This window comes from Peromyscus leucopus, chromosome 19, assembly GCF_004664715.2.
Source record: "Peromyscus leucopus breed LL Stock chromosome 19, UCI_PerLeu_2.1, whole genome shotgun sequence".
NCBI lineage: Eukaryota > Metazoa > Chordata > Mammalia > Rodentia > Cricetidae > Peromyscus > Peromyscus leucopus.
Genome location: NC_051079.1, coordinates 83445984 through 83459481, shown reverse-complemented (window position 1 = coordinate 83459481; position 13498 = coordinate 83445984). Strand labels below are relative to the sequence as shown.

General features: G+C 48.2%; 1 protein-coding gene across 2 annotated transcripts in view; it reads right to left on the bottom strand.

Moving 5' to 3' along the window:
• The window catches only part of Adcy2 (adenylate cyclase 2), a 373278-nt gene extending 364276 nt beyond the window's left edge, over positions 1 to 9002 (bottom strand). The window contains exon 1 of one of the 2 annotated variants that reach the window (XM_028873686.1): positions 8544 to 9002. In XM_028873686.1, coding sequence (XP_028729519.1) covers positions 8544 to 8765 — 222 coding nt within the window. In that variant the 5' untranslated portion in view covers positions 8766 to 9002. The remainder of the gene's footprint in view (positions 1 to 8543) is intronic. The other variant, XM_028873687.2, reaches the window with a different exon arrangement.
• Between the last annotated feature and the right edge of the window lie 4496 nt (positions 9003 to 13498).

Sequence of the window (13498 nt, the reverse complement as noted above, 5' to 3'; positions counted from 1 at the left end):
AGCAAGTAATCCAGATGTAAATCAAGGAGGATTGGGCTCAGGAAGGGAAGATTAATCAAGCTAATCGAATGATTAATCCTACTCCGCACCTACTCCCAATTCCAAAGTGCATGGCTCTCAGGTCTGAATTAACTGCCGTCTACCATGGAGACGGATTAGTTGTGAGGTTTACCCTATGTCTGAGCTGTATTCACATCTCATTGTCCACTTCATTAGACCCAGGTGATCATATCTCAGTTGATCATAGCAGTGAGTTTGTAGTATTTGTAGCTTTTATTAATTCTACTAACAGAGTAGCCTAAAGTTTCCTTTCCTTAAAAATGTTTACAGGAGACTTTTAACCTGAAATCTTGAATGCTGTACCATATTCTTTTAAAATAACACAAGACACTAAAACATACACTGTACACCTTGGCATACATGCACCATACACAATAAGTCTTGTAGCTGTGATATCAAACCATGGAATAAAGGAAGGTAAAGGCTGTAAATGAGAAGCTTCATCCATGCTGATCCACTAATTTCTCTACCAAGGGCCTTTGGGAGGCAGAAGCAGGCAGATCTCTATGAGTTCAAGGCCAGCCTTGTCTACAGGTCCACACTGTGCACTCTTGACACCCAGAGCTATGTGGTAAGAGCCTGTCTCAACAAAACAAACAACCACAAACAAACAAAGGACCTTTGTGTTTGTATTCCTGCATGTTTCAACTCTATTACAGTATTCACTCCATATATTTCAATGTCCCTAATGATTTTCATCACTAGCTTTTTTTGATTGATTTTAAATACAGTGTCTTAAGACTGTAATGATCATAACTCTGATCTCTCTCTCCATCCCTCCCTCCCTCTCTCTCTCATTCTCCTCCTCTCTCTCTGCCTCTCCTCCCTCCCTCTCCCTCTTTCTCTCATCCTCTCTCTCTCTCCTCCTCTCTCTCTGCCCCTCTCCTCCCTCCCCCTCCCTCTCCCTCCCTCTCTCTCTCCTCCTCCTCCTCTCTCTCTGCCTCTCCTCCCTCCCCTCCCCCTCTCTCTCATCCTCTCTCTCTCTCTCTCTCTCTCTCTCTCTCTCTCTCTCTCTCTCTCTCTCTCTCTCTCTCTCTCTCTCTGTATTTGCACATGCACATGTGCATGCATGTCCCTCTCTGCTTGCCTCTTCTTTCTCTCCTTGTGCCTTCCTTCTCCTTATTCCTTTAGCACAGTTCACCCTAGAGTTCTGGGCGACTCTTAAGACCCAGCTGCCCAGTCAGCTCATAGTGGTTTTCCAGGTTGACATCTGTTCCTGTGTCCACTACTCTCACCTGATCCTGGGTTCTGGAGACAAAAGTATAGACCAAAGCAAAACTACAAAAGAAAAGAAAAAGAGTAGGGAGGTAGGGAGGCACAAGAGGAATAATTTGTAACACTGCCAATAAGGCTGCAGCAAAGCAGTCCCCCTTCTCCTGCCCTGCTGTACCCCTTCTCCTGACCCCCCTGTACCCCTTCTCCTGGATCCCTGTACCCCTTCTCCTGGCCCCCCAGCATACCTTCTCCTGGGCCCCCAGCATACCTTCTCCTGGCCCCCCAGCATACCTTCTCCTGGCCCCCCAGCACCCCTCTCCTGGCCTGTCATACCCCTTCTGTATGCTTTTGTTTTATCCTTACACAAAGAGGGCATTGATTTAGCACATGACTAATTTTGTCAAAGGAAACAAATATACAAAGTGACTCAATAACTCTTTTCTCTCTCCCAAGTGCACCTGGGATTTGCAAACCAGGTATGTGTGTATATTTCTTAGTCTTTTTACCATGTTATCACAGGGTAAACATTACTTTATTACTCTTGGTAATTTTATTTAAAATTACTCAAAGGTAAGAATTGAGAAGTCTGGGAGACAATATGAAGGTCGAGTTGGCAAGAATTTCTGTGTTGGGGAATGTTAAACTTTTGTCAAAATGTGACTTGTAACTAAAATATCCACACTTCTTCCTTAAAAAAAAAATAAATCAGTTCTATGCACATTTATCACATAAATGGAAGCACGTGCCTGGTCGTTCACATGCAAAATTTAACATTTCCAGTATTCGTTTTGTTTTCGTCCTGAAACACCTCTGTCGACACAAGCACTTGACAGGGAGATCCTTCTGTGGCATAAAAACAACCATGACAAGGACATACTTATTTTAGGCATAGTATATGTCTCGTCTTATCCTAACGAATCAGGGGATTTATCATACTTAAATCACAATCAAGTCCCATTCATGTGGTTCTGCTATTTATTGTACTTCTTGGAAGGAATTGAGGAAAGAACAAACAGTTTAACTCAAAAGGGTTACCTACCATCATCCAGGACTGGATGCAGGTGGATCAGCAATGCTATGCTTTCCACCAGTGGCCACATGTGGGAAATGCAGCTGTGAGGGGACTGCTGCCTGGTCAGCGCTGTGTGTCACCCACTGAGGACAGTGACTTCCTTTTTGATAGAGCTCACAATGAGTTGAGAGAATACATGCCCAGAGATAGATCTGTCTGAACTTCCCCAGCAATGCGAGGGTTAAACCGTTTTTGTACAATTCACGAGCATTCCAAGTATCAGAAGCAGAAATCAATAATGGTGGGGCGTTCAGCAAGGGCTAGACTCTCCAGGAACTTGGATGGGAACACACGACAGAGGAAGGAGTAGGAACCACAGTTAGACAGACAGCCTTCGCTGGGGGGCCCAGAATGACCAGCTACCCCCGAAATGAACAGTCACTGAAGAGATGGCTTCAGTGGGGTGCACCACTGCGTATGATGTCAGCACAGTGGCAGCCTCAGCAGGCACTCAGGGAGTATTCAGCAACATAAGAAATAGGGTAAGTTAAGTGATTTCCTCAGGGACAACAACCTGTCTAATAGACTAGTAGATTCTGCCTGAACACCTGCCAAAAACAATTACAGATCAAACGTGACTGTCATGGGGACCACCACCCAACACTATCTCAGCTCTATTGTTATTTTTCAATAGACTCCATGACTTCAAAATACCCGTAAGGAACCATAGCTTAAAGGAATGGCTATCATGGACCACATTGCTGTCAGGACCTCCTCAGACAACAGGGATGCCATGGGTGGATTCTCTGCTCAATGGGGCAAATCCCAGGAGGAGTTAGTATACCGAAAATGATGGATGTCACAAATTCAATGAACAAGTTATGAAGAAGGAAGAAGCATCTCTGCCATCCGTCATCACAGAGAGAGGGAAACAAGATGCAACCATCACAGAGTGAAGACTGGGACTGTTCGCAGCAGGAGAGATATCCACTATGAAAGTCAGAGATGGAAATTCCAGACCTGCTATGTTCTCCCACAGGACCATTCGGGGAAAGCCAAGTGCCCTGAGATCTGGTCCCATCTCTCCAAAACACACCACCTAGAAGAAATTAATTTAGCCCTCTGGGTATCAGTTTGTTCATGTGTTGAATGAGTCTCTCTCAATTCTCCTACTAGGCGGCTAACAGGACCACGAAAGTGCCTCTTCAGGGGGCCTTGGGATGTTAACAACCCCTGAGCTGTTTCTTGGCCACTTGGATCAGCTCCTCCTGAGCCTGGCCCCATTTTATTTGACAAACAAGGGAACCATAATGTGTGGTAAACGGTCTACCTAAGGTCACAGATGTCAGAACACCGACAGGAAGGAAATCAAAGTTCCAAGACAGAGCGATGCTCTTAACCATTTTACACGATTGCCAATTTTCTTCTTCATTCTCCCTAGACATGTTCTTAAGTAGTTCAGGCTGGCTTCAAACTTCAAAGTGTGTCTGAGGATGACCTTGAACGCTGATCCTCCTGCATCCACCCTTTAAGCACTGAGATTGTAGGTATGTGTGCGGCAAAGCCTAGTTCTCCACCGTCATGTTTAAACAGAGAAGGTAATATCCATGGAAGGCTTCCAATTTCCATGTGTACCTGCATACTTCTTTATGTTACAACCAACACGCCTGCACAAAATTAAGAGTTTTTCCTTGGCCCTTGTGTAGACCTCAGGTAAAATGTAACTGAAATGACTTAGTAACTGGCTGGCTGCAAATTACAAACACCTGCACAGGAACACAGTGCCTCTCTGCACGGAGACGCCTGAAAAGACGGCTCTTTCGCCACCTCTGCTCTGGTTCTGGGGAAATGCTCTGTTCCCTTCTCCTCCTATAATTGTGGAACTACAGAAAGCACACACTGAAACCCCCGTTCTTTAGAGAGGCAGGGCAGGTCTGTCTATCATCCCAGACTCAAAAGTGAGTGGTGCTCCCGTCAAGGGCAGGTGCTGAAGGACTGGATCCATCAAGACCTGTTCCCCCTGCGAATGCTTGTGCCTGTTTGTTCTGAAAGACGAGCATTCTTCGAAGTAGATAGAGATGAAAGAAATTGTCTGATACATTTGCCCTGAGGGGGAAAACCTAGTGATGGAAAAATTAATGTGTAGTGAAAAGTACTTACACTTACTGCTTCTAAAAGCTAGCTCACTGTATCACTGTAAAAGTGGGTGGGCCATATGCTCAGATGCACATACTGCATATTTATAGTTAATAAAAGTACATATTCTTACTTCAGGACATGATACAAAACCTACTTTATTGAAATATCTGACTAAATTTATGGGAATATAACTTTTCCATTCAAATACTGACTACTCCTAATCATAAATTTTAGTCAAAACAAACATGGCCAGAGCCACCTGGTATTTTGACACACAAAATTTATGTCAACCTTTCCTAACAATGAAGGCAATTTTTGAGCAAAGCTGGCAGATTTCTGACATAATAAATGAGAAGATTTTGTTCTGAAAGGAGGTTTTCATGCATTCAGTAATGAGAGCCAGCTCTAAAACTCAAAGTGACATGATACTATTTACAACTTAGTTTGGTCTCATTAGCTCTAAGTTTTCTGTTTCAGGGTCGCCCTGACAACCATCCAATGAGGCACTTGGTAGACACTCGGCAAACCAATGTCAAAAAATCATGAGTCAGCTTTGTATTGGAACTTCCCACAGCAAGCAAAGAAAACGTGTTCACCTTATCCACGGAGATACAAAAGCAGAGATACGAACTATCCCAACAACGGCAGCTATCTAAGTCTTCATCCTTTGATACTTTTAGCAAGTGTGAGACATTAGTCTTGTTTTTAGACTTTTAGATTGAAAACAATCAATTATACAAGACCAATGAATTTCAAGTTAGCCTTTATTTCTACAGAATAATGAAAATACGGCAAAGATCCATTTGACACTTTGGTCAGTATGGTAGAATCACGGACTGACTGTGGCTTGAGATTAAGTGATATAAAATGTTAACAACATCAGTTAGGATAATACCAAATCAAAACACAGGTTGCCATCCCCCACGCCCCTGCTTTTTTTCTTTTAATTTTCACTCATACCTCCATCAAGGTTTCATGTAGCCCAGGCTAGACTGGAACTCACAATGGCATGAGAATGACCTTGCATTTCCTAACACTCTTCCTCCCATCTACTGTGCTGGATTCCAGGAATGTTAACACCACGATGGTTGTATGTGGCGCTGTAGATGGAACCCAGGGCTTCCATGCTAAGCAAGTACTCTGCCCACTGAGTACATCTCCAGTCCCCCTTTATCCTTCTGAATACAAATTCAAAACCGATTTATATAAAGGCAGCAATAAATAGCAAAAAAAGATTTCTATGTACTTGGATTATCCTGGTATCATTTTGTGACCCAAAATACACTAGGAGGTAGGAGCTGTGTTCAAGAAAACTGCCACCCATTTGTTACTGTAAGAACTCATGAAGGACTAATGGAAATCAAAACCAGGCAGACGCATGGGAATGAAGGAAACTATCCAAGATTTTAGGCAGTAAAAACTAGATCTGTGTCACTGCTGAATTACATGAGGGCTCAGCCATTCCAGAGAGTGCGCTAAGGCAGAGAGATGGCAGACCCAGAGCTGAAGTGGCATTTCCATCCGCCAAGGTGGACCTCCCAGAAGTCACGGTCTGCTCAGTCGGAGACAAGAATGCATCTCCACCTATGTAAGCAAGAGTCTAACAGGACCCTATTGCATCTGCTGTGTTTCTACCTTAACTGTTTTATTATCATCATCATTATTATTATTATTATTGTTGTTATTGTTGTTATCATTATCTGGATGGGGGATTTCCTCTTTGAAAGTGGAGATAGTGGCTCCCATTGCTCTACAAGCAAAATAGAAAAGCGTCTTTGTGGAGTGAGGAGTCTCACAGTCTCTCCTCCTGTGGCATGGCTTTGAAGGACCGTCCCCTCATCTCTCGGGCTTTTCTCCCTTTAGAGAACCCTGGAGCCAGCGTCCCCACCTGAAGGTAAACTTTGGACCGCATCCAGGCATCCGCCCTGGAACAGGTCTTCTGTTTACACTAAAAATTTACATAGTAGACCTGAAGCCAGCCAGGGGCACTGAGGAACAGAATCCATTTCATGTCATATGTGGACCTTGGCCTGGGTGCCAGCCAAGTTACCAAAAACACCCACTCTGGTTAAAGTGATTTGGCATATTAAGAAACAGTAGTGATGCCCTTTAAAATGGCAGTGAGGCCCTACTTCTAGCTGAGGAGCTATAGGCAGCTGATGGCTGCGGCAAGAAGGAGGATCACTTTTCTTTGAGGGGTGGCCCCTGGCAGCTTTCCCTGCACCAGCGGATAACCCCACAGCCACGCATGTATGGGCAGCATTAAGGACTCGGAGTTATTTTTTTAAAAAGACTTGAAGAAGGAAGGGAGATAAACTCAGGAGGGGAGGGCTAGATTGTATATGTCTAGGGAATTTTCAAAGACTTTCTAAAAGATGCCATTCCAACATTTAAACCAACAGAACATAAAGGGAACTCTCTAAAGACAACTCAGAAGAGCCAGCCTTCAGTCTTCCGCGAATTTCTCACTGACCCATTCAAGAGCACCGAATTCAACATGGTTTATGTCAGAGCATTCTAACATGGAAAACAGAGTAGTGTGCCCGGGGAACAAGAAGTTCACACTTGTGTCCCTAGACTAAGGGCACTATAAATAGGCCATCACCTGCTCCTCTCCATTTAGGAAGGAACCAGCTAGAAGGATTTGAATTACACGTTCACACAGAGACACTTAGGAAGAACATGTTTCCAAAGGACAGCCGTGATGCGTTTTCTTGCCAGCAGTATGAGAATGAGGAGAGCACTTTAGAGACTGCTGGCCAGCAGTCCTGCCGGCCCCCACCCCCAAATCTCTCTTTCTTTTGGTCTTGTCAGTAGTGACAAGAAATAAATTTTGGTTACCTGGCAGGGGTGGAGGTTGCTCTCCTCTCACACCTAGACTACAAGGATCAAAGGGGCTCCCTTGCTTTGCCTGCTGCAGGAGAGGGCCAGTGACGTCATGGCCTGCCACGTTGGATTTTCTCTCCTTACCTTACGGAACTCAATCAGAAAACAGGACCCACACCGGTGGGGGCATTTAAAAAAAAAAAAAACAAAACTGAGCCATGATGGAAACTTTTCTATTGCTTCATAGTATGAACACCATATGGCTCAGTGTATCTAAAACAAATTGCCAAATACCTAACAGAGTTTCTGTGCCCTTGAGGCAGCATGAGCTGAATCTGCTAGTCTTGTTCCGGGAGACTGATGAATACAGGCGTGTATTTACACCCTAAGCTCAGGAAATATCATTCAGTGGAGACAGCCCCCGATCAACCACTGACCACACAACTCACGAGACTATCCAGGCCTCGCACACGCACACAGTCTGCACACACAAATCATGGGCAGGGGGAAAAGTTTGAACCACACTGAAGAGAGCGCTAAGAGGAAGTTACCTCCATCTACAGATTTCCTCTCAGGGCTCAAGGGAGCCAGCCCAAGATTCCTGACTGAAAATTATGAACCAGAAAACCTGGCATCAGCTTTTGGGCTGCGTTAAGGCCCCCAGTGATGAAAACACGCTTTAACCATCTTCAGGGAACCATGAGCCGGGTCATGCACTTCTCGAAAATGGGAAAAGCAGCGAGGGTCCCTCCAAATCTCAGCTCACTTGTAGTCTCTGGGGATGAGCCATGGGCATCTGCTCAACACTCCATCACTTTCTCTCTACAGGGCTAAGCACGGATAGATTCAAAAGCATAGATGCACATTATCTGGTTTTCATTTTCGCTGTCGTGAACCCCTTTCCCAAGTCAGCTTATACTAAGAGTTAAATAATGCCCAGACCGAACTCAAAGAGAGCTGGGGGCCATTCCACGGACCGAGATGGGAGGCAGCAGTCGCGCCCAGGAAGCCTGAGGACTGCCTCTGCTTGCTGCGGGCAGCGGCGCTGGGTGAACGCGCCGAGTTGGCCACGGGGCGCAGAGATGCTGAACCCGCACGCCCTGCCCGTCCACCTGGAGCACGCCCTGGCAACTTTATTTTGGGCAAAGCCTTCCAAGGAAACTTTTCCTCTGCCCACAGCTCTCGCCCGAGCCACGCCGGCCTCGGGCAGGACACAACGGGGTGAGGAGCAGCCCGGGGCGGGACACGGTCGCCAAAGAGGTCCCCACGGAGCCACGGGGAGGCCACTCACCAGCCCGAGCGCGAAGAAGACGGCTAGCAGGGCGAGGCAGGCGCCCATGACGATGAGCAGCAGGAAGACGATGAGCGGGTGCTGCTGGCTCATGCAGTAGTAGGACTCGTAGAGCCAGTCCCGGGACCGCTGCAGCCCCTCGCCGCCGCCCGCCGCCGCCGCCGCGGCCGCCTCGGCGCGGTCCCGCAGGTAGCGGCGCCGCCGCATCGCCTCCTGCCACATCGGGGCGGCTAGCTGAGCGCCCGCGGTGCGCGCCCGGCCCGGGCAGCGCCGCTCTGCGGTCGCCTACCGCCTGCCGCCCCCGCGCCCGCCGCAGCGACCCGCCGGCTGCCGCCGCCCGGAGCTGTGCGCAGGGGGGCCTCGGGCGCGGGCGGAGCTCGCAGCCCCGGGCTGGGCGCGCTGACGCGCGGGCGGGGGCCGGGGGCGGCCTCAGGGCAGCTCCCGGGCGCCGCCGCCGCCGCCGCCGCCGCCGCCACCGCCGCCGCCACCGCGCGCGAGGGCGGGAGCGCCACCCGGCCCCTCGGCCCGCCTCGCCCCACCCCGCGCGCGGCGCACGGGCCTCCGCGCAGGGGCGGCGCCCGGCCCGCGCCCACCACCGCCCCCCGACGGCCGGACGGCCGGGCCTAGCTGCGGGGAAAGCTGCTGCGGAGCGCGTCCTTGTCCTCCACCCTGCTACAGGCCACACCGTGGGGAGCCCCCTCCTCTCTCTGTTGGACCTCGGACAGGCAGAGTGGGGCTCCAGTCCTGCTCTCCACTATAACACAGCACAAGCCTGGGGCTACCCTCGGCCTCCTCGGGTCTCCCACCTGGCTGCCAGGGTCCCCATTGCCTCTGCATGATCTCTCGGGCATCCAGGAGGGACGCTGCCATGCTCCAATACCCCCAGCCTCTGGAGAGGGGTCCCGCATGCCTGACCAATGCCCCCTTTTAGTGTCCCTACTTAGCGGGATCTGGCTTCCTTTTCACCTTCTCCACAGTACCTTGTCTCCCAGAGCTAGACAGGGGTTAGGTCCCTGCAGGGGGCTTGTGGGAGTCCTCTTGAAAGAACAGCCCCAAGAGCTCAATCACACAGTGAGTAGTGACACTTGCAGTCCTTGGGTAGATGGCCTCACCTGTGCTCAGTGCTTTGCTCTTCACACTTTGCAAGTTCCTCATGAACCTTGGTGTCAGGTATCACAGGTGGCCCCAGATCCCCTTCAGTCTAGCAGGGATTGGCATGGAAGTTGTACTAAGGAGCAGGATTGGGTCTCTGTGTGGGCAAGCTTGGCCTGGGATTCAGTCACTCCACGCCACTTGCTACTTTGAGGGACCAGATGCACAAGGCATGGAAGACCTCGCTAGATCCTCTGTGGGCAGTCTCGGCTGGCATCTGGGGAGGCGGTGTCGCCTGCCTCCTTGTGCCTCCGACTTGAGGCCATTGTCGCTCTTTTCTAGTTTCTTGATGCCAGGTCTAACCACGGATCTTCGAAGGACTGCTTCTAGAGGGTTCCTATTCTACTGCCCTTCAATCCAAAGACGCTCAGAACCCATTTTCTCCCCAAGTCATTTTCTGAGTCCCAAACACAACAAAGGATCAACAGCTATTCCCCTGTCTCAGTGGGTGATCGGCCCCAGGAGTGCATTGCCTGAGACCCCTGCATCTTCTCTGGGTGGGGCCTGTCCACCTGAGCTGCAAACCAGCATGGGCTGGTGACTAGCTCCGTGACTGGCCACTGCTGGACCTAGGCCATGCGAAGGGACTCGGACCCAGAGATTCCCAGGGATTTTATTTTTGACCACAGTCCATGACAGCTGGATGCAGAGGGTGAAGACACAGCTGTGCTAACCTCTGCAGAGGCAGGGATGGGGTTAATGGGATAGTAGACTTGAAATCCAGGACATGTGATCCTCGGAAGGACTTCCTACCATCCTCCACACGCAGTCCTGTGCTTTTTCTATCCGAAGGGGGAAGCCAGGGACAGGAAGACCTCTCCTGTATCACCTGGTAGTGCTTTTTCACTGCCACGAAGGGTGCACTACCAGTGGAACCAAACGTGCCTCCCTGCTCTGCTAAACACAAGCTCACCCTTGGCCACACCTTCACGACCCAGCCTCGACCTCTCCTGCAGGCCCAAACCTTCTGATTGGCTGGGCCTTTCTTTTGAACCAGGAAATATGAATACTGTATTCTGAGGTTTTACGGGTGTTTAAACATTCTGAAAGCAAGCTCCAGCGGCCATAGTACTAATGCATAGAACTTAAAATAACCAGGGCTGACCCGCATGAAGGAATCACCGCCGAGTGGGCTGTGCAGATTCTGCGGGGAAAAGCTGCAAACCGTCCCAGTGCGGGACTGTCTGGGTTGGGCAGAACTGTGCATTTCCAGTCCTCCCTGCTAGCTAGCAATACGCTGTTACTCATCTCCTCTCCAGCTCGCATCTCCTCAGTGCAAGCACTAAAAAGCATCCTCCCTCACCCACACAAGAAGGAAGAAAAGATAATCTGGGATCTAAGTATAGGGGGTGGGGGGCTGTAAGACTTATGAGGGAGCAGTAAATGCTTAGATACTTTTTTTTTCCCTCTAGCAGCAAAAGGTATTTTAATACCCACTGTCCATGACGTACTATGGTAAAGAACCGTAACTCAGGAGATTTTGTTAAGATAATATTAAATTATTTTGTAAAAATAAAGGCAAATTTTAATTGGAACGATTCTGCATGGGCCTTTAGGAGATGTTTAGTTACCTACTTTCATTTAATTAAACAAATATTTATGTTGTGCCTCCCATCCAGTGCACTAAATGCTCAGTGTGTGTGTGGGGGGGGGGATATCCAATCTGAGACCCTTGGAGGAGTTTCCAGTGTGTTTACAAAGACAGAGCCCTGCAGAGCCACCAGGAACAAACGCCAACGTTCCCCTCTTTTTCTCTCCTTTCAGCTTCAACGGAGTCAACACAGACCAAGGTCTTAGAAAGGATGCCCCATAAAAATCAAGGCTGTGTCAGCCTCCTCTGCGATTTCATCAGGGTTTATTGTTTTGTTTTGTTTGGGGGCTTATTTTTATGGGCGCCTCTGTCAATGTTTTATATGCAATACTAAAAAAGTGAACTATTAAAATGATTAGTATTTTATCAGTGTTTTGGGACCCATGGAACCAAGAATCTTTTACAAAGTTCGCAACCAGTTTTATTTTGAAAGGGAGACAAAAGAAGAGGAACAATAACCCCTCAGCAGCATGAAACAAAATGGAAAATAACCTTCAGTAGAAAGCCAAGACATGAAATATAGGCTCATGACACTAAAGGGACCCCACGGAGTCTTCTGGCTCGTTTCTACGCCTTCAGGTATCAAGACGGCTGCACTGCAGCAAGGCATGGGGAGCAAGGGGGCTTGCCTGTGAATGTACCCCGCATCAATCTGCGACAAAATGCACAAGGAAATCGACGACAGAGGCTCTAACGGGGCCTGAGGGGGGAGAGGAAAAGCACATTTGAAAACTTCACCTCCTCGGCAACACTAGAGGGCAGCCTTCTATCTCGCTAGGGAGGAGCCGCAGGAAGGCTGTCTGGGGTATGACTCCTGAACTTGGTGCAAGGTTCTGCTAGCATTACCTTAAATTCTTAATTATTTTCAAAGAGGCGCCTTGCATTTCCATCTTGCTGCTGGCCCCGCAAATCAGAAAGCCGTTCTCCTAGCAAGCTGTATCCAACAGCATTCCCTTCTACTCCTGCATGTGGAACCTCTGGGTTGCCAGGCTGAAAACAAGGTCTTCTCTGTCCAAGCTCCGCCCCTACCTCCTGATCAGACTTCACACCGTATGCCTCATCTCACTGACTGAAAACTAAGTTATCACACTGCAGGACAGGTGTATGTACAAGTGAGTTTCACTTTAAAGTAACCGATCTCTTAGTTCCTATTTCAGATCCAGCTGGATTAGCTCAGTCAATAAGGGCCATGCCATACTCCCAATGTCCACAGTGTCCTCATTGATTAAATAAAAACAGGCCAATAAGCCTCATCAAAGGCAGAGGTGGACACATGCCAACCAACCCAGGAATACAGGTGAGCTGAGCATAGCACTTCCCTGCCTGTTCATGTTTCTCTCTGGCAAATATATTGCTAAAATTTATATAATAAAGAATGAATGGTCTGCCAACAGAATCATAATCACCGTAAAAGGTGTTCTGTGTACTCAGCTAACATTTACACTTTGATTGAAACAGACTCTTTTCTTTGCTATGGCAAAAATAGGTAAGACATCTTAAGGAAAGGATTGATTTGGGGGCGTGGCTTTAGAGATCTCAGTTCATGCATGTCACTTAGTTCTGTGATGGTCCAATAGCAAGAAGAACAGAGTAAAGAGGCTCACTTGATGCCAGACAAAGTGAGAGTGTGAGGGTGTGGGAGTGGAGAGATAGAGATGGAACTGAAGATGAGGAGAAAGAGATCAATGAATTAACTCACCAATGAAGTCAGAGCTCTGTGATGGTTAATATGGGTTGTCAATCTGACAGGATCCAGGGTCACCTGGGAGAGAAACCTCTAGGCATGACTGGAAAAGAGTCTCTAGATTGAGTTAGTTGAAGTGGACAGTATCATTTCATGGGCTGGGGTCCTGGGACAGATGAAAAAGAGAACTAGACCAGAATTGAATATCATCATTCATCACTCTGCTTCCTGACTGCAGCAGGACCGGAGCCGCCCCCTGCTCCAGCCACCATGGCCTCCCTGCCATGATAGACTCTGTCTTTAAACTGCAAGCCAACATGAACCCTTGTCTCTTAAATTGCTTCTCTTGGTTATTTTATTGTAGTGATAAGAAACGTAACTCATCTAAAAATATATCCAATGCTTCCTCCAGCTGGGAACCAAGACCCGAGACTTGGCAAAGGGGTATAGAGAACATGACCCTTCGTATCCAAACCATAGCAGTAAATGCCTTTAAAGATGTTAGGGAATAACCTAGATATACTTTAA